The 22,224-nt window shown below is 38.7% G+C and overlaps 1 protein-coding gene across 2 annotated transcripts; it reads left to right on the top strand.

Annotated features, from left to right (window-relative positions):
• The first annotated feature begins 3,257 nt into the window (after positions 1-3,257).
• Positions 3,258-22,052, top strand: rab11fip5a (RAB11 family interacting protein 5a (class I)). 2 transcript variants are annotated; one of them, XM_079472893.1, is made up of 6 exons: positions 3,420-3,908; positions 9,092-9,600; positions 9,959-10,697; positions 15,519-18,104; positions 18,910-19,039; positions 19,535-22,052. In XM_079472893.1, the coding sequence occupies exons 1-6, from the start codon at positions 3,532-3,534 to the stop codon at positions 19,793-19,795; spliced, it is 4,602 nt and encodes a 1,533-aa protein (XP_079329019.1). In that variant the 5' UTR covers positions 3,420-3,531; the 3' UTR covers positions 19,796-22,052. The 2 variants fall into 2 exon arrangements, with proteins under 2 accessions (XP_079329020.1, XP_079329019.1); XM_079472894.1 differs by lacking the exon at positions 15,519-18,104 and having other exon boundaries at positions 3,258-3,908.
• Positions 22,053-22,224: the final 172 nt, after the last annotated feature.

Here is a 22,224-nt window from a genome sequence, read left to right as displayed (position 1 = left end):
AAACAGCTCAAACATTTATATTAATGTACTAACCTAAAGACTTGTCTGTATAAGAGTGTCCAAACGTGCTGTCCTTTTCTTCTTGATTCATTTGCAGTTATGTTAAAAATGTTATTTAGAAGTTATATCAACATAGGCAATACAGAATACAGAGTCAGATTCATCATTTGTAATCCCTTTGTATATACAAAACTCACCCACACCCGGTTACCCCTATTCAGCAATGTACGGTTAACTGCTGAACCAGATCTTTCCAGATGAGTCCATCTCTGTATAAGGTGAAACATGTTTGGGTATTTCATGCGTTTTGATTTATTGTACTGATGCGCGCCCGATTGAATTATAAAGACGTTCAATTTTACATTCTTATGGGATGCAAAGAGATTTTGTTATTGTTTTCATATAGGACAATAAAATAAAGGACAATAGTGTAATAATTATACATTTCAATAGATAGGCTAAAGCTGACAGATTTGAGAGAGAATACATTTTGGTTCCAAAATGAGATTAAGGAATCATGCTTTTATTATGTTATCATGTTTCTTTTGTGTTTTATTGTGTTCATTATCTATTTTTTGTTATTACGGCTCAAATCAAAACAAACCAACTAGTTTGATTAAAATTGGAATGCACAATAATAAAAACATGATGAGTTATCTTTGGAACCACACTCTTCAAATTTCCTTCTATAGTTTTAATAACAATAGGATATGATTTGAAATGATTCAGTTTTTTGTCATATGTAACGTGATCACTTCTTGGGTTCATTTGGGTTCCCTCTTTATCGGATGATTGACACGAGAGTTTGTAAAGTGCCGCTTGTTCCCACAAGATGCTTCCGCGCGCAGTTTAGCGGATAATTAAATTGTAAAACGAGTTAAACCTCTCAAAGACGATCTTGATGCCTCTAGTTTGTAAGTCGACACCGTGAATAAGCCCTATAGAGAAAAGAACAGAGTGCGGCCAGCTGCGTCAAACAAGTGTGCGCTACATTCACTACGCAGACGCCAGACTGGGGTATGGTCGCGAGACGCGTCAAATCTTATGAGCTGTTTTGACAGGATAAGATCCGTCTGACAAGGCAAACGCTCTGCACATTAGACCTATAAAATGTCTCTTTTAGGGATTTCAAAATTCAATGTTTCCCCCCAACACATCATCAGCAATACATGGGTAATAAATAGACTTTTGTCTGGTTGATATGACACGTTAAAGAGACTGAAGGAGATGCAGTGGTCTTACGATGATGGGAAATTGTGAAGCATGATGTGCCCTGGGTGTTCCATTGTGTTTATTTACATATTTGAGTGACAGGGCGTGTGTCAGTCACAGCTGTTCGTGCAGATATCCGTGCTGGAAAGTAAATTGAATTGGCTTGTGCATGTACGAGTATGTTTAGAAGAGTATGGAATTTCATTATGCAGTGTTCTGATCCCTGATTAAGTATCTAATTACCCAGTTTAGACTGTAAGTGGTCTATTTGCACTTGGTGCTGGAACTGAACCCTTTCCAGATTTGTGGGCCCAGATAGCGCTTTTGAATGTCAGCTGAACCCCTGTGTCTCCACTAGTATTTAACAAGTGTACTCAAGTGTTTAGTGTGTGTTTGATGGATGTCGGGACAGTTCATGTGAGGGTTGTATTGTGACTTGTCGAAAGAGATATATACAGATACAGTTGGCTCCAGCTTCCGATTTATAGTACAGATAACAAGGAGCTCATAAAATGATTGAAATAATACTTCTAGTTAATTAGTTCTGAAGGAAGACACAGTCGTAAGCAAAGCAGCTTCCTTTCTTAAATTGTCAAGGAATGGATCATGAGATACTTCATTTGTGTATAAATGCAGGTTCATGGAGACTTGCCATTCATCTGAATTTCAAAAAGTGTCCCAATCAACCTAAATTCACTGTAAGCATACATTTACTTATTGATTAAACGTTTATATCTTGTTTATATAAAGACTCATATTACAAACAAATCGGCCGCTTAAACTTAGAGCTGTTGGCTTTATTGAAGATTATTGAAACATAACACTGTAGTTTCACGAATGTCCTGCAGGGGGACTCACCAGAAAACTCACAGAGATGTCAAAGTTGTGGTTTATTTGTCCGACATTGCCCCACTTAGGTTGCTATTTCAGTACGTTGCATCTTTCTCACTTTGTAGACTACGTGTAAGAGTGCTTTACTGACCTGATTTGCACATTTCTAAAGCCCTTACATTTAGATTAATCAGATCATCTTCCATTGACCTAAAAGAAAATGGCCGGTATTGTTTCTTATATTTTTAGCATTTGGCTTGTCATAAAGACGTTCGTGTAATAAAATGTCAAGCAAAATAAGGAAAAGTAGTTCCAAGGGATATTCCTATGAACTTTAAAGCACGCAGTTTCTGCCAAACCCGTATTAATCGTGAGTAGAGTATTGCATAACTTCGAAGAGAGCACACAATACATAATCGCATTACACACATTGTCCTCATTATAACAGAAAGAATTCTTTATTGCATAAAACAAAGAAACTTTTTAAAATTACTTTTCACAGCGGTCTCATTTTCTTTATCATAAAGTGTCACCAAAATGTTGGTGTTGAGAATATTTAATGCCAATGTCAACTACCCACATTTATAGCAAGTGTAAGCACGTCTAACCATGGCAGAACAGTAACAAATGGTTGGTTCAGTTTGAAAAAATAAATTTCCTGCTTGCATTTATTTTACAGAGAGTGTTGTGCTTTACAGAGAAACAGTAAAGGCTTTAGCCATCATCCTATCTAATGCTGTAGGCTGTGTCTCAACATGGCCTTCTTCATAGGCAACTGGCCTATATGATAATAATAGTCAAGTCTTTAACCAGTTTGACAGACCAGATGGTTCGGTATTTGCTTTCACATATACAAGCAGCCACGCCCAGCTTCTTCGCTTCCAAACTTAAACATATAATGGGTGTAAACTTTTTAACGATGTAACAGTGATAACATGAGTCAAGGGAATGGTAGGTGATTAAAAATCTGCCATGTCACAACATCTGCCCGTTAATGGTTCGATTATCACTGCATCTGCAATATTGTGTCATCATAAGGCAGTATTCATGCAGAATAACGGCATTTAGAAGTCTAACCTTCATTGTAGACGCTCAGATTACCATATTTATTTATATTATCTAATGCTGTGATGTTTTTAAATAATGTGTATTTTGGATTTAGACAAATGCTGCTGTACGCTATAGTCCGGGTACCGGGCGCTAGTCACTTCCTTGTCCTGCGGAGAGGATAAAGCAGTGACGTCGGCGGACTGGTCGGCGGCTACAGCGCCGCAGAGGGAAACCTGTCCGCCCGACCCGGACAAACGAAGCACCACGTCGCACCAGACATTTAATAGTGGGCGGCTCGTAAAATGTTTAGCCGTGAAGCGCGAGGGTAAATTGGGCTGGCGGTTCGACGCGGTGGTCTACCGGGAGATCGCGCGGATTTGACCGACTCGTTACCGGCTGACTCTCTGTCTATGTGTCGTTGGCAGCACACCGGTGGCGATGTCCTTGTTGAAGAGCGACGAGGAGCAGCGATGGATGCCGACACACGTGCAGGTAACCGTGTTGCGGGCCCGAGGGCTGCGCGCGAAGGGCAAACATGGTACCAGCGACGCGTACACCATCATCCAGCTGGGCAAAGAGAAATACTCCACGTGCGTGATGGAGAAGACTACGGATCCGGAATGGGGCGAGGAATGCTCGTTCGAGCTGCAGCCGGGGATACTGGAGGAGGGAGGGCGAGACGCATACCCACCCGGTAGTGCAGACTTGACCCTCACCGTCATGCACCGGGCGCTTATAGGACTGGATGTGTTCCTGGGCCAGTCTGTTTTACCGCTGGATAAAGCCTTCCAGGAACAGATATGCAGGAAAAGCCAGTATGTTTGTCTTTTTGTTTCACTACTATTTGTCTGTTTACAGCGGTTGTTTATTGTGGCTAAGAGGCAAGTCAGTTAGTGAGTAATATTTTAGCAAACTAAAAGGAATGAGGGTTTGAGGATTTAAATGTGCTCTCAAGTGTCTTCCTCGGAGTGCTGCAATGTGTTCCTCTGCAGTCACGCCCTCTTAAAGTGGGACTGGTCTGAAGGAAGTGGGGGATTTTCGTTGGACACAGTGTTTTTGTCTGTCTGATTCAGGTGAAATTAGGATAACGGCTCAATGCACAAGCAGAAGGACGCCCTGGTTCATGCACGATCCGTCTGGTGGCTTTGTGTTTCTTTTCCTGTAATGTCCCTTCCTACACTTCAAATGAGTCTCCATAACAAACCAGTACATTACAAACTAGGCTTATCATATATTGTTGTCCATAAAAGGAAAGGCAATAGGAGCCAACGTTGTCTAAAATATTTTATTTTGTGTTGTGTAGGAGCAGAAAGTCATACAGGTTTGAAATGAAATGACTGTGAGTAAATGAAGCAATATTTTTCTTTTTTGAGTGAACTATTATTTGACCCAAGTAGTCGCCGAATGTCATTTGAAAATGGTGGAATGCTTAAAGGAGTATATCACCCAAACATGTAATTGTAAAATCTTTTTCTCACTGTCATGTCAAAAGAAGGTATTTTGAAGAACAGTCACCTCTGGCCTCCATTGACATCCACTGCATGGACACAAAACCCCTGAGACATGTCCAAAGAATAAAGAGTCATATACAGGTTTTAAACGGCATGAGGGCAAATTAATAATGACAGAATTTTAATTTCCCTCTGAAGATATGGTGACTGCCGTGTTTTAATAGAATTGGGCATTCGGGCCTACATCAAAATAGTCCATCACACTATTTTATTTATGAATAGCAAAACATGCATCACTTTACTCTAATTCCCTAATAGAACTCTGTGAAAAATACTAAAACAAGTGTGTCCCTGTTATAGATAACAGGACATATTCACACTTCACTTACTGATTTTGATTGATACTCCACAGCACATTCATTAAAAACATTAATTCTATATCTAAAGAGTAGATTTGTCATTCACTGTAGCATTCAAATGAATAAGAAATGGCAGGCTAAAATTGATTTAAGATGTATCCTTTAGTTCACCCAAAAATGAAAATTCTGTCATCATTTATTAACCCTATTGTCATTCAAAGCTGTATGACTTTCTTTCTTCCGCAGAATACTAAAGATATTTATGTTGTTAACTCACTCAAAGAAAATGGTGCTTGGATTAACTTAATTTTATTTTAACACCCATTTCCACACAATTTAATTGGTTTATAAATTTAAACTGGGTGAAATGTACAGACAGGTAAATATTATGTTCATTTTATTTAATTTCATGTAATTAATTTGTGAGCCAATTAAATGTGAATGCTTCAGTGTGACACTTTAAAAATAAACATATGCTCGTCCCGAACCCAAGTAAAAACTTTACTCTTCACCACTATGGTAACCCCAAAAAATGAGAGACAACAGAAAATCTTCTGAATTTGAACATTACAGAACAGTAAACACTACAAAGTCTCCTCATCATTCATCCTGGACAAAAACATAAATGCAATATAACACTTTAACAATTTTAAAATGTCTAAATCTAAATCCAGTCATAAGAGCAAAGCATGCTTGGAAGTCAATCCGCTGTGTAGTTGCAGTTGAAAATGATTCATGTTGCCCCCCAACACAAAAGGACTGTTATCTCAAACTGTTTGTCACTATTACACATTGAAATTGTGCTTGAACAAGAAACCAATACAAATGTGTTATATCAAACATTCACTTTCATTGGTTTTGTATTCATACAATAGAAGTGAATGGGGTCCAGTGCTGTTCGTTTACCAACTTTCTTCCAAATATCTTGTTTTGTTTTCTGCGGAAGAAAAATTTGGTTAAAAAAAATTTACTCTCTTCATCTTAGTCTGAGTATTTGCATGAGTTATTGGGTGAGGCTCTTACACTATATTTGATCAACAGAATTATTTACAGTGTAAACCTCACTTCCTGCACTTAACCAAAACATATGTGGTTACTTGTATTATATGTAATATGGCATTCAGTGATAAACAGTTTTTGGCCTAGCTCTTTTTACAGAAATTATGAAAGATTTCCATAACCAAATGTGCTTGCTAATATCATTTGATAAAAAAATTGTGTGTGCACAATCTTTGCCAACTTTTGTTTCGGGCATACTCTGGTTTTAGCAGTTAATAAAGTTCTTGGCACTCCTTTTAGGCTTCTGTGTTTTGCTGAGTATGTTGCTCACTTCTGGGTAACTGGTGATTTCCAGATTGCGTGTTGGTATGTCCCCTTGTTTATGTAGGTGGGGTGTGTAGGTTCAGATGATTCAGACGAATACTGTGAGTTGGTGTGTGGGTTGGCAAATTATCATGGCATGATAATGACATGCTCCTATCACTGCACTTCACTATTGAAACATTTGTTTGATCTAAGCATCAGAAAGGTGCTGATCTAAAAACCAAAAGCTGTGTTTCCTCCTGCACTAGTGAACATCCAGTTGTGAAAGTTAAAGTTCCACTGGATGCTGAGTAATACAGATGCACATATAACCACACTGAACAGAACGCTGCTGCTCACCTCAGATAAGGAAGTGACATGAATGTAGTGCAGAGTTTGTGTTATTTATATAAAGACTGAAACCAGTGGGTGTTTTTGGCTTATTGGTTTTGTGTTGTTACCATAAAACGGGCTCGAAGGAAAAACAAAGCAGTAGGACTGTGGCTAAATAAATGGCCGAATAAATGCTTTTGAAGTTAAAGCTTATCAAAGACACAGTTCAAATCTGTCTCTCAACCACACAGGGTACTACTACTTTACCTGCGTACAACATCTCAAGCAGCCAATGCTGTTTGATGAAATATGTAGACAGAATAGTCAGTTGGTCAAATTCTAATACAAATGAACAAATATGGACTTGAATAATAATTCAATTCTGTCATAATTTACCTCATAATGCATATGTCCATAATCCTGCCATAATCATAATGTTTAAAACTTTATTCTGTGATATATAAAGGCGAATTGTTGAAAAATGTCAGTGGTTTTGTGTCCATACAGTGGAAATCAATAGTGGCCGGTGTTGTTTGGTTACTATCGTTCTTTAAAATATATTTTGTGTTCTGCAGAATAAAGAAAGCCTCACTAGTTTGTATTGATGATGATGAGAAAATGATGAAAAAGATGAACTCCTTTCAAAGGAAGTGATGTACAAACGCTACCATAAAACAAAACATATTTTTTGTCATAAAGTTTTGAGGCATTGAATGAGGAATTGGAGGACTTCTCCTTGATAAAGGGAACATTTTCTCTGAGTTTGAATTGTCAGAGGTCTAGAGATGTCTATGACCTGGAAGTCGAATGCTTGATTATTTAGAGCGATTGTGACTATGCTGGTTGAGATCACATATTTTGTGTGCTTGATTCACTGATAGCTTTGTTTAATCTGCTTTAGAATCAGAATGTGTGGTTTATTTGGACCCAGCATACCACTCCATTTCCTTCCATGTGCGTGTGCCAACTAGTTTGTTCTATATACCAATTTTGAAGACATAAACAACACTGGTCCAAAAGCACTTCTGGTTTCTTATTTTACATATACAATTTAATCTTATAGACATTTGTTTAAGATTTTGATTTGTATTTTGTTTTAACACTTAAATGTATGTATGTAATGTATACAAATCTGAAAGAGGAAGTGCTTCTGGTCCATGTTTACATCTTGCAGGATGTTCTAAATAATGCGCATGAGGTGAAAAGTTTTTGCTTTCTGCTGGCTGTTAGGAAACACATTTCCTCACATTTTTCTTTTTTTTATTAGTAATGTAGATTAAATTAAAGGTTAAAGGTGAATTATTTTACTTTCTAGCTGCACCATACAAAATCACAGAAATATTGACTCTTTACAAACAAGTTTAAAGAACACTAACCCATTTTCTGTATTTGTTTGTCTGACCAAACTCATATTTGTCGAGTCAATGATGCTTGGCTGGGCAATGTCATGATGCTCTAACAAACAAAAAGTGTGATACTATAAAAAAATGACATATCACCTTAAACTAATGACAGCAGTTTTAAACCAGGGTCATTTCAATGTGTTTCTACAATAGCAAGATGACACTGCATGTAAGAGCCAAAAACTGGGTTTATTAGTAAATGTGCTAATTTACTATAACTAATGGGATACATTATGTGTGGGTGGATCTGTTGCTTGTCTGTTCATCTGTTAATTGTTTTTTAAAATGTGTTGTCAAAGGGCTATTTAAATATTGTCATTTCTAATGTAAATATTGCATAGTGTGATATGTTTTGTCTTTGTTGTGGGATCACATCAACTAGACATATCAATTGCTGCAAGGCTTCTGTCAGGTGTATACGTAAGACATAGAATGCAGTGGAAAATCCCCACCAATAGAGAAAAATGTGTGTGCGTAATTGTGTGATGTCGTGTGAACTAGTAAAGCAATAATGCTGATGGAACAAATCTGACCTTCTTGTCTCAGCTATGTCCTTGGCAGCATTAACGTCTCTGTGTACATGTGTGTATTTGGAAACTGAAAACTGAGTATGTGGTATTTCAACATTTCATTTACATTTCAAGTTGATGTGTCGGTGTTTGTTGGAGGAAGACAGAAATGTATGTTTGAATGTCGAGGGGGACACTTCAAGGACCATGAAGCATCAGATCAATAAATGAAGCATTCATCCGTCATTGGACTGAACAGAAATCCACAATCCTGTGGATTGCCTGTTTTGAGCCCTGCCTTCTCTTTACATGGAACGACGTTGTTAAATGTGTCACTATAACTGTATTATTTTTATTCAATGTAGATTATATCTTAGTTGGTATATGTTAAAATATATGAACAATTTATTTAGTTTTTACTGATGAAGGCAAAAATACGTTTTTCTTATATTTCTGATTACACAGAAGGAATGTACATACAAAAAATGATAATAAAGTCCAGCGATACCAATTAGCATCTATACCTGTTATGACTTCTAGATTAGTTGTTAGAAGATGCATAAACTGTTTTGTTTTATTCATGTTTTTTAATACGTTATGCTCTTATTAACTAGTTTTTCTCTACTCTCTATTGTTCACAGGTGGTACCAGCTGCATTCTAAAACTGGAAAAAAGGAAAAGGAACGTGGTGAGCTTCAGTTAACCGTGCAGTTCACTCGCCACAATCTCACGGCCAGTTTGTATGACCTGTCCATGAAAGACAAACCTCGATCTGCTTTTGACAAACTCAGAGAACGCATGCGTGTTAAAAAGCGCACCAGCGAAGAAGATTCCTCTTCTGCCATCGTCGCCGGAGGATACGGATCGCTGGTACGCATTCGGGCACGGTTGCCGAGTGACGGGGGAGGCGAGGAAGACTACGAGGATGACGAAGGTGGGGAGGCCAGGAGGAGTAAGATGAGAAGTTTTTTCCTGCGTGGGAGGTTGAGGAAGTCCTCAGACACGAGATCTAGTACGTCGCTGGGCTCCGAGAGCAGCGAGTCGTCTTCTCGGGGTGGCAGCCTCAGCCCGACAGCAGGCATCAGCGTTGTGGTCTCAGATCTGTCCAACTCTCCGAGTAACAGCAGCAACCTGACCGCAGACAGTCCAGGTGTGCACATGGTTTTGATCGCACACATGCAGTGCCGTGTTCAGACTTTTGTTGGACTTGGGTGGTCATGTGGGGCACAAACAAAATTTTAATGAAACAACCTCACTCTCTTATTCTTACATAATTCAAGTGTAATTTATGTTTAACATTCTAATGACAAACACAACATTTTATGCTATTTTGATTTTAATTGTTTCAATCTGGTTTGGTTTAAGACCCTACTTCTGATTGATTGAAATATTTTTTAGGGGGCGGAGCATACCACAGACCACACATCTGGACACGCCGTTGGTTTCTCAGAAACTTGAATGTCAATTGTTGTTACGTCATGGTTTTAAGAAATTGCTTTCTTTTCCAGATCACACAGTGGCTCCCTCACCACAGGTTTCTCCTGTCAGACATGTGTATGATCATGAGATTGACTTCAGCCTACCAGTGCCTCATTCTGTGTCGTCCGAGAACAACACCACGATTCTGCTTCCGTCGGTGTGCGTCAACGGGAATCCAGTGGAAACGTCCCCTCTTACTCACCACCCACCATCCATCATACTACAGCAACCTCAACCAGAGTCGACAAAACCAGTTACTCAGTCAGGCCAACCACAGGCAACGAAGCTGCCAGATGAATCCCAGACGACTCAATCAGAGCCAATATCCCAAACCATTGCAGAGACCAAGCTGTGCAAGTCCGAGTCAAAGCCCCAGCCTCAAGCTCTTGGGTTGATTCAGAAGGGCTCTTCTCTCTCCCTCTCCCTGCAAAACATATCTCGCCGCGGGGAAGAAAAGCAAAGAGGTGGACCTGTGGATGGACGTCGCTGGTCTTTTGATAAACCCGGCGAGGAGGAGAAAGCTGCCATTGTAGCAGCACTAGAGTGTGCTGGGAGAGTTACAGATGAGTCTGTGATGGAAACAGTCATACCTGTTGGAGAGACAGATACTCAGAGTAAGAAGAGGCGGGGCCTGTTCTCACATGGGAAAGGTGAGTCTGCCGGCAAAGGACCAATCACGAGCAAAGAGGAAGCAGAACATGCTCAACAACTTGTCGAAGTCAAACACAAAGGATGGTTCGGCTCCAAGGACACGCACAGTAAACCCAGGTAAAAAACATCTGTGTATTTCACTGTTTTATGTTAGAAATAGAGGCAGAAGTGATTTATTTGTGTGTCTTTCATGGTTCTGTAAGTGTGAGCAACGTGAGCTTGTACCATAGATTTAGTTTCAACATCTGCATTGCAGAGGGAGGCGCTGCCTGGAAACCTGAACTCATGGGTTGTGTCTTCTCTTCCTTTGACTAATACTCCATTTCTCTCTCTCTCTCTCTCTCTCTCTCTCTCTCTCTCTCTCTCTTTGCCTCTCTTTCTCTGATGTTCTGCCTTAAGCTTGAGTTTTGATTTATCTGCGTTAATCGGCAAGTGTTATTTTTAGGTATGGCAGACAGATGGATCTGAGTGTGTGTGTGGGCGTGTTTGTCTTAACCATGAATGGGAGGAGTCTTTTAATTTAGTTCTGTCACTGACCTAAACCAGTACCACTGCATTCTTGTTCCTGTTGTAGGCGTGTATGCCGTTCATTGTTTGATAAATATTTTCTTTTTTCAAGGTGTTGTATAGGTCACAGAAATCACACTCTTGATCGAGTTTTTTCAGAGCCTTAGTTAGGGTTTTTGAAAAGCATCAAAGTCAACAGAAACGTGCACACACATTCTCGTAGACAGACGGATTTACACGCATAGACCTCAAAGAGCGTGTAATCTATGCTGATCAAGTTAACGCTTACACGTGAAATCGGCCTTAAGGGATTAAAGCACTATTCAAACAGGATTCATTTTCAAATTGCAGCTTCACTTTATTATTAATAAAGGACAGCTGGCAGTTCATGTGCGGATTTGGACAGGAATGAGATCTCTAGTTTGTTAACGGGAGCGTCTATAACCTGAATAAAATAATGATCTGATAAGCTATGCATGCATGAATATAATAAACTGTATAATTTTAAACATGTTGGAATTAAGGAATAGGTTAAGGTGGGTTGTGCTATTATTTTTGCATTCTGGATTATTGATTGATAATTGATTTTTGAATTGATTCATTCATGAAAACAATCCCATGTCTCTTTTCTTCTTGTGTTATAAATGATTCCTGAAGATCAATTGACGGAACACAAAAATGCTCATGGGTTCAATTTCAAGGAAACACACAAACGAAAACAAATGTATGGCTTCGGCTGGAATGCACTGTACGTCGCTTCATATAAACATGTAAATACAAATACATCCACAGCACACTTGTTTCTTTACAGCATGCACTTTCACCCCTCCCTAAAAGGAGAGAGGCTGTGGCATGATAAGTCCGATATGCTGGATGTACATCCATGGAAAAAAGAAGAGACCATTTAAAATTTTCATATCAAATCAGTATTTCTGGATGAATATAGGGCCTTTTCACATCTTCCGTTCTGCAGTGTATCGTTACTTCCGCTAGCGTCTCATAATGGAGTTTACCAAGTCCTTTGCACAGCTGCCACAAATACGGCTAGATGATGTGCAGCATCTTGCAGACAAATTTTCACTAACGACAATATCAAAGCTAGATAAAGGACACAAATTCTTCGTTGAACGGTACCTGTTTTGTTTTCCTTTGGGTTAGCGATGGGCTGGGATGAGTACTTTAATAAGTGTTCGGTTAGTCAATAACGTGACGAAATATTAACATGCCTGATACCAAACACAATAATAATCTTGCCAATGTCTTGACCACCCGCATTTTCCGTCACTGTTGTTAAATTCTAGCGTGACGGCAAATAGGAAGTTCTTCTTCGTCTTCTTGTTTGTAGCAAAAAGGAAGTTATGATACACTGCTAATTTTGTCAATTACCGTCTAGTAGTTGTATTTCAATCAAATCAAACCTCAGGACAGAAGTGACAAAGTCATCTAACAGCAATATGAAATACTGACAACATGACTAGATGTTATTAAAATTTTTTGTTTTTATCTTTTCCCAAATACATCTACAAATATTACTGTTCTATTGCTTAAAAGTGAATATGAACTTGTTTTCTTTGCAGTATTTGAGGTGTAAAAAAAAGCATATTTAGTTTTTCCAGTTTTCACTTTCTTCATATAAAGGCAAATACAATATTTGTATTTGAAATATTGTTAGTAGTTCAATGAAGGAAACAGAAATAAAACATTTAGCAAAACACATACCTAAAAATAGTCAATTATATTCATATGCATTTATACTTTTTGTTTAGGGTTTGTTTTTAATTTAATAAATACTTATTATTTCCAAAGTCAATCAGTGAGAGTTAAATAATCGTGATATCAGCATTGACCAAAATTAATCGATTTTTGTCATAATGGAGTACCCTATTGGCTAAAACCTAATGCAGAGATGAGGAGCCAGGAGTACTTAAAGGAATAATTTACCCCAAAATATATTTGAATCTATAATTTTCTCACTCTAATACCAGATTAAGGTTTACATTTAGTTTTTTATTCAGCCGTACAAAATCATAAGTAATTTTGTAAAATATCCTGCCTCTTCCTAGCTTTGTATTGGCATTAAATAGTGTAAATTGAATGGATTAAATTCCTGAATTTTTGGGTGAACTATTCCTTACAGTTTAAACCACCAATTGATTTGACCCAGAAGGTCAATGATCATTGTGCACCAGGCAGAAATTAAGTGTTGAAGAAACATTACATGAGAATCGTAGCACACCCATTGCAATCATAAGCATTTCATATCTGTCTTATGGAGGTAGATTACAGAAGCCCCCAAAGTGAGCCAAAAACAATAGTTAGGTGCTTTTTTCTGGGGTTGTAAAAGAGAAATAAAGACTTGTTTGATTGAAATGAGACGTACAGAAACTTGCCTGACCTCATCAGGGAAAACTAGTCCTGTCCGAATACAGCTAATGACTGATTTAGATGCATACAGATTAATCCTTCAAAAACGAATTTCTTTTGAAAATCACCCCAACTATTGTTAATCTTTGTCTAGGCAATGGCTTTTAGCATGTTTTTATTAACTCAATCAATGACATCAAATTTAATCGACTTCATTGAAGTTCACTTAGTGGAACCAGTCAAATACCCCAACCAATCAAACACGCTACTATGTTTTAATGGCTTGGGGCAAAAATGATTTAGTTTATGTGTATAGTTCAGGGCGAGCATAGGCTTGAGGTTTTATCTCTCTCTCTTTTTATTTTTCCTCTCACCTCCCCCTCTGTTATGGTTGGGTGATTGTTATAGCCTTTTCAAACTCAGCAGTTCAGCGTGTCTCCCTCGGTGTAGAACAGCTGTGGTCAGACGATGTGTGTGAAATGTTTTCCCAATGCCTACCATCATGTAAGGTAGTACTGCATGTACATTGTGTAATTTTGTTGGATACAACAACAGATGTACTTAATAGTAATTAAGTGACTGAATGGTTGTCAAATTACCAATTTTCAAACCGCTACAACTGACCCTTCGCAAAACCCCGCCCCCCATCGTTACTGTTGCTATGTCCGGCAAGCTTTCGGTATCAGCCATTCTCTACCAGAGTAAATGTACGCATTCCCTGGGGAAGTGGTGATGAATATCTGGAAAAATGATTCGCTGATTTCAGACAGAAAGGTCTGCAATATGCATTCGTGGGATACATTTGAGATAGCTGTAACAAACCTATAGTTGCATCCACACCAGCAGACTATGATGTTAGGTTAATTCTAAACTCACACGATACAGTAGGCTACTAACGTTACTGTTACACAAATGGATATATAGCTTACCTAAATGTAATGCATTAAGTGTTTATATTTACCGAAATTTGTAGTAATGACAATTTTAGAGAGAGAGTTACTTCGGTCAGAGTTTTGGTCGGCCTTGATCCTTCTTTGTGCAAACGAAAGTAAACTTTTAAATAAAGTAAACTGTGCTAAATAAAACAAACACAGTAGAGCTGTTGCTTTACGACTTTTGCTGAAAGCATCTTTCCTTTAAAATGTTTCTGCAAATGCTGCTCTCTGAAGGTTGAAGGTGGACTCATCACAGGGACGCAAAGCATATCTTGCTAGCTTGCTCATTAATGTAATATTTAAGTAATATATCAATATTGTATCAGCCTTAAAACACCAATTTCTGAATGCTTACATCTGTAATTCGTGCATTAATAATTCCAACAATATCATGTCTCGTATTGCATTGGCAGTTGTGATGTGAACTCTGCTATTCTTAATTTAGCATTATTTTTAAAAGTTATAACTTCATGATCGTTTATTGTTATAGAGTAAACGTCCATTAAAGCTTTGTAAATATATATATATATATATATATATATATATATATATATATATATATATATATATATATATATATATATCTGTTCACTCTCTGTTTAATCATTAAAAAGCTATTTTTTCATATTAATCACCAAAGCTCTACTAGGCCAGCTTGTCGAGACGGTCAGTCACGGGGGCGGGATTGGTCAGATCACCTATCTATCAAACTGCTTGCGAAGGTTCAATTGCAACTGCATTATGGGGAATTGACTGAGCTTATGACCTCTAGATACATACCACAAAGTTTTGCATGGGATGCATAATGACTTCCTTTAGATGAGTAGTACATTATTTGGAACACAACAGGAGTCGTTCTTTGGAGCCCACACACACACATCTATTCAGTAGCCTGTATTTAGAGGTTTCCTATTAAAACAGTGTTGTTGTTTTTTTAACAGAGCATCTTGCACAATTCTTTTTTGTATACAATTATGTGCAACATTACACAGTCCTGCCTAAGGTGTTTTGCATTTTAAATGGTGAAGGTCACTGGTCATTGCTGTTGGCCATTGATGTTTCTCACATTATTAAATCCTAATGGAGGCTACAGTCATTAATAGTGTGAACCGTATATACTTTCCTTTCACAGCTCACTGGTGTCTCCCAAATCAGATTCCAGTAGCAGTGTGATCTGTCCCATTGACCCTCCACAGAACATGGCTGACAAAAACGCTAATCCCTTCACTTCACCCCCACCTCTATTTGATGCCAATCCCTTTTTCCCACCTGAACAGCCGAATCCTTTCTTCCAGGAGTTTCCCTCTGATGCTTCTTTAACCCCCTCACTCTCTGGCTCAGCTAACTATCAATCTGAGTCAGCATCCTCCTGGTCTGGTGGTAATCCTACCCCAGGAAACAGTAAAGGACCTTCAATTGAGCCATCTATTTGGGAAATCCCTGATGCATCTATTTCTCACTTTGAGGATGAAGATGACTTTGGAATATTTGCTGAGGACAGACTCAAGTCTTCAGACAAAGGGAAAGAAACTGAGAATATGGTTACAACCCCTACTGTCCTTGTGAAACCAAAGAACGAAGAGCCCTTAGGTGGTTTGGATAGTTTAACTGTGTCTGATACAAATTATCTAACCTATTTAGAGAAAACTGCTTCAGCAGGTACTACAACTGGAGATATGTCTAAGGTAACTTCTGCTAACACACCTCAGGTTTCAGGAAGTGATGGTAATTCGAACAAGTCTGACCTCACTAATCTTGATCCGTTTGGTTTTACAGAATTTAACCCTAACTTATCTGAAATCTCCTTACCTGAGAATTTAGGTTTGGAGTTTTCTGCACTAAAGGCATTTGCTTACCCTTATCCTGCGATATCAAATATCCCAAATAATGAAGTCAATGGTGATAACATGACTCCCAAAGAGATGTGCCTGACCTCTCAAAATGCCAAACCATCTGTCACACAGCCTTCACTATTAGATGGCATTTTTAATACTGAACTCATCACTATTGAATTATCAGATGATGCTCATGTTAGATCTGAAGAACCAGAGTTTGCTAAGGATATGGAATCCGTCAAAATTAACGAGGATCTTGTGCTATGCTGTAGAGACTCGGATGATGCCCTGGAACCATCCAGCGAGACATCTGATTCCCAAGGAAGAGAATTAGACAACCTGTCCGTTGAGCCTGGTCAATTTCCACACAGTGACCTCACGTCAAGTATAAAACAATCAGATGAAGGAGTTTTGGATTCAGATGCCTCAGTCGTTGAATCATCTGAGACTTCGGGATTCCACAGTCCTTCAGCACCTAGTTCACAAGTTGAAATATCACTGAACAATGAAGACAATTTAGGTGCAGGTATGGACATAAAGTTCCAAAATGAATCAGAAGATGGTCTTTCAGATAGTGCCAATACTAGTGATCTCTTTTCTGAAATAAAATTCCCTGTTCCTGATAACCTAAATGACGTATCATTCTCATTTTCAAACACTGTGTCTAATGATGTGTGTGTGGATGAACAGAATGTCTGTAAATTTGCGAACAACCTTTCTAAGGATGATCTAACAGGCAGTGTACTCTCCAGCACTGGCGAAGGGCAAGAAATCATACAGACTGATTGGCAAACAATCCCTGCAGGACATCTCAATCTACCAACTGAAGTTAAAAACGGGACAAATGAAGATTCATTTATTCTAATCTCTGCACTCTCACCTCCAAGTGTGATTGTGCACAGTATGTACAGAAGTGCAGATTCAGATCAGTATCTTACTTGCGTATCTCAGCAGGATTCAATATCCCCCTCCTTAGAGCTCACTCAGGATCTAAAGCCCAAACATGATCAGTCTGGGGAAGACAATTTACTATTTGGGTCCTTGCCAGAACATATCACAGTCCCTAATGTCATGCCAAAAGCTGTAGAAGAAATGGATTGTGTGCGAAATCAGGTTGTAGTAGAACATTTTAAACCTCAGGAAACTTTGACAAAAAATGAGTGCCCTCAGGGAGACCTTCAACCGAATAATTGCAAACCTTCAGGGAACAGTTCTAAGTCTGACATACCAAAAGATATGGTGACAAAAATTAACATCTCAAAGGATCTAATGGCAGAACTTGAGGCTCAGCTTGCGCCGTTAAAAACTGAAACATGTCCTGTAGATAACTCTGAAATGAATCCATTCCAACAACATCATTTCCACAGTGAGCAAACGGACAGATTTCCCAGTGAAACATTTGGGTCTTTATTTGATTTTGCCAATGGGAATGTTGGTGTATCAAATTGTGTTTCAGAAGAAACCAACGGAATCATAACTGATTTCTTTGTTCCCGATCAACTTGAAACACCCCAGTGTAATAGTCCCGTCACACACCCTGAATCTACAAAGACTCAAAATGTCCTGGAATCACAGAGTCAAAAAATGCAAATAACACATTCTGTGACACCAGACTTATTTGCTGTTAACTGGCTGTTCCCATCAGTCTTTGAGCCCCCAGCATTGGCCTCAGGGGATAATCATAGCCTCAATTTCCCCTCTTCTGCATTTGACCAATTACCTGTAGCTTCCTCAACACCACATGTAGCGGTAGAAACCAAGGCTATGCCCCAGCATTTCCCCTTTGCCATAATTTCCCCTACCTCAGAGCAGTCATGGCCACATGCAGCACTTAATGATCCTTTTCTCCCGGACAATTCACAGACGACCAATCATCAGAGCAGGTGAGGTTTCAAATGCTATTGTTCTGGGCGACATGGGTGGCTAAAGTCCTCAAGGTCATGATGGGTAGTTGGGGTCTGTTCTCGCTTTGATGGACACTGTCGCTTTTTTTACATTTCTTAGGCGCACTGTTCACCTCTGTTTCATTTGCAGAATCTTCTGAATGTGGGTTTTACAATGTGTCATTACTGAAACATCAGAGCCTAATGCAACACATATATTTGATGTCGCTAAACATATGGACAGTGTCAACGTAAGTGATGTCATCAATGCATGTATTGTGGCTACAAGACTGTTTCAGTAACAACAGATTTCCTGTTTTAGCATAGATGGGGTGAGCATGTGATCAAAATGTCATGTCTTAAAATGGTGCTTTGGGGTTGTGCAAGATCTGTGGAGCAGTGATGTGTGGTTCTCGGGACTCTTCTTCTTCATCTTCTCTATTGTGTTAATTTGTTTGGTGACGGTAGCACGTGTCTTGATTTCTCCATGGACAGCCACACACACATACGCTCTTGTGGATCCCACAGTAGGGACTGGAGCCTCACATCAATTAGCAGGTGTTAACCAAGTCAATAAGGAGTGTATGTGGTTCGGCCCACAAGAAGCTTGTGTTTACACATTTTAGTTCCTGTGTCTTTGGGGCTTAGTTGTTTTCTCTGCATGTTTGTGGTCTCTGTTGGCTGTCACTGCACCTGTTATAAGGGGGTGTGTTGACTGAATACTGAAGTAAACTTTATTATCTTCCTAAGATCGCCTTGTTTTATATACGAGGCAAATTTGACCCTTGGTCTCTATGTCTCTTAGTCCACACCCAGTAAAGCCATTGACACCCCCTGATGACAAAAGATCAGAGGGTCGCTCCGTACTGGAGAAGCTAAAATCCACCATCCACTCAGGACGAAGCCATCATTCAGACCAGGATGCTGACAAGAAGGTAAGACAAAAATGGCCCTGCCATTGATGGAAATTAATTGTTTTTAATGTCCATCAATTTTTTTCCTATATTTTTGTGACAATGCTTCCTCCCATTGACAGAAATATCTATCAATTTACTTTTTAAGATGACGCCGTTACTAATCTTCTCAAAGGGTACAGAATACATTGATCAAAAAAATAGCAAATATTGTTTTGATTATTGTTCTGAAACCAACCTGTGTGTCTTTGTTGAAGGCATTGTATTTTTAAAAAACCTACCCACATTCGAGAGGCGATAAAACGATTGAAGGGATTTTTTGTTAAAGCCGAGGCTCTGATATATTGCTGATATATTCATAGAGAAAACATTTTGATGGCCATCAACGTTTTGTGAAAATGACAAAAAAAGCTCTGCCTGCCTGGCAACTTTTTTTTAAAATGGGGAAAAGAGTTAAACACTATAAATGTGTTGCTGTTACAAGTTTTGTTAACAATTCTTCTTTTTCTATGTTAGCTGTTAGTGGAGGGAGGTGGATCATACTACCATTTGAACCACAGCGAGCTGGTCAACTTGTTGATCCAGAGAGAAACAGAGCTCAAGCAGGAGCGAGAGGAGTACCAAAGTCGAGGAGCGCTGCTGCAGAAGCGCGAGGTGGAGCTGAAGAAGATGAAAGTTACCATCAAAGATCTAGAGGACTACATTGACACGCTGCTTGTACGCATCATGGAACAGACCCCTACGCTGCTGCAGGTCAACCCCAGGAAGAAATTATAGAACACATGCTCTGCTATGCCTCCACAAATCCTGTGCAGACTTCACAACCCTGCACTGCTACAGCAACCATAGTAACATAGAAAGACACAACTGCCGTTAGTTGATGGATATGAAAGAGATGGTGTAGGTTTGGCATGTCTGGGGTCCATATAGAACACAGGAACATTTTCATAGATGGGTGGGGTGCATTTTTATGTGTGGGCTCACTTTTACCCAACAAATCATTAAAACATGAAAGCCCAAGCTATGTACCAAAATCACCTGTAGGAAGGCATGTGTTGTGCCAGTCTTCTGGAGCTAGGGTGAATGCCTGAAGACAAACATTGATTTATCGTTTTTGTTTTCGATCACATTTTGACATGCTCAGTTGCTTAAACAGAGAGAACAAGAGCGGCGAAGTAAGAGAGAGGAAGAATAGAACCTTAAATCAAGGAGAGAGAGCAGAATCAGCCAGTTTGTAATCTGCTTGTGCCTCCCTAAATGTCTTCCGCACTTTACTTAGGAGCAAAGGCTAACACTAACTGACCTTCTAGCTCCCGTTTGTGGGTCAGCGTCCTTCCACTTCCTGTCCTCGCTTGAGCCAATGCACACACTTCGCTGCCAGTGCTTTCAGATGTAATGAACAGGATATATACTGTATTCATTGCATATATGCCACTCGGACAAATGCCAAACGCTGCCTTATCATACAGTATTTCCTCCATTCTGTTGTTGCTGAAGTCATCACTTTAATTCGATTGCACATCATATTGCAATACAAAGGCAATGGAGTGTTTAACTTTGCAGAGACTGTTAAGTAGAGAAAAGAACAAAGTGTGCAGTTGTTGAAAAGAGAGAACGATAACCAAGAATTGGCAAATGCCCTAAGGTAACGTTATAGTATTCTCAATACAGCATCGGCTCTGGCCAGTCAATGTTTCTGTAATGTTATTCTGATGTTGCCACTATCAGTGATGCCACTGTCTCTGTACAAAGTAGCACTCTGTGTAGATCGAGGCATATGCCACAGCACTTTTACAGTTGTTCTTTCTCAACCGTTTAGGATTTGCACAGTGGAAAACACATGTACAATACACAGAATAATAATTCTCTAAACAGTGTTCCAGCGGTACTAAACTTGTGATAGTCTCTGCTAGAAAGCTCAACATTTTTAAACAATGTATTTCTATGAGAAGCACTTCCATTTAAAGTTGAGTTTGTCTCAGACTGTTGATTGATGGGAAGACTTATGAATGTTCATTTATTAAGGCTTAATTTAAAAGTTTACATGTTTTTTTAATTATGCAAATATTTATTGTTATGTTTGTTTTAAAATAGCCTCTATTTTTGTGGCCTTTTTGTTAGTCACCTGTTAGTTTTTATTCGCTTATTATGTTTTAAATGCAACCTTTCGTTATGCTGCACATAATGATTTCTTTCCATTCTGCTTTGGTTTTCATTTCTAAGGTCAGCAGGAACACAGAAAGCAATAGATGTGAAGGCCAAGCTTTTGCAGATTTTTAGATATTCATAGTTTTCTAGGGTTTAAGCTGATGGAAAGTGATAAATGTGTGTAAGTTGCTACTGTGTCTAATGCCAGTTTATAGAAATACACTCACAAACACGCCTGCAGCCTAGTAAGGAGGTATGTTCAAGTGCCCTTGGCTGAGTGTTATCATGGAATGTGTCGATGAGAATGAGTGAATTTAAGAATATTTATATGCTTTTAATGGTGAAATTGATAATCAAAGCTACATGATATGTAGTACAAACTCTGGAACTTGCAAATAAAAACTTGTGTTTACTATATTATACACTTATTTATTTTTAGAGATTTTCTTTTATTGACATTTAAAATGAGATTTTTTAAGAAAGAATTGAAAAGAATTACTTTAAAATTGTGAGAATGGTAGGCAGTTTCATGCAATTCTTGCAAAAGGTCTTCCCTTTTTTGATTGCACATTTATGTGGATTCCTGTTGATTCCTGTCACAACCAAAACCAGAACAGCTTAAGTGAACCTCACATATTTAATAGCATATACGCACCAAATGTTCCGTAGAACCATTTGTCTAAAGTGCAAAAGAGTTCAAGTGCTTCTCTGAGGTTCTTGTGGATGTTCAGGGTGTACTTACATGAGTGTCCACATGGGGTTGTGATGTTTTCTTTTTCTGATGGCTCCAATCTGAGAGATGTTCAGTTGACTTTTGTTGTGTTAATAAGCATCTCTGCAAAGAAACTGTCTCTGTAGAATAAATACACTTTTCACTTTGGGATGCATCTCAGAATGTTGTTATTTTACAATGTGAGTAAGTTGCTAATCAGAATAATGCAAAATAAAAGCATGTTCAAATAATCAATTTCAAAATATTGGATCACATAGCGAGCATATTTTAGATTCAGCTGTCAACGTGTCTAATGCTTAACCTAAACCGTAATTGATGCATAGCA

The sequence above is a fragment of the Barbatula barbatula genome (assembly GCF_947034865.1).
Source record: "Barbatula barbatula genome assembly, chromosome: 14".
Classification (NCBI taxonomy): domain Eukaryota; kingdom Metazoa; phylum Chordata; class Actinopteri; order Cypriniformes; family Nemacheilidae; genus Barbatula; species Barbatula barbatula.
The sequence above is the reverse complement of the archived record's forward strand: the minus strand, read 5'-3'. Positions and strand labels throughout refer to the sequence as shown.

Excerpts from the sequence above, each read along its gene's own strand:
- rab11fip5a (XM_079472893.1), top strand. The coding sequence starts at position 3,532 with ATGTCCTTGTTGAAGAGCGACGAGGAGCAGCGATGGATGCCGACACAC. Across the intron at positions 3,909-9,091 it reads CAGATATGCAGGAAAAGCCA|GTGGTACCAGCTGCATTCTA; the intron begins GTATGTTTGTCT and ends TATTGTTCACAG. Across the intron at positions 10,698-15,518 it reads GACACGCACAGTAAACCCAG|CTCACTGGTGTCTCCCAAAT; the intron begins GTAAAAAACATC and ends TTCCTTTCACAG.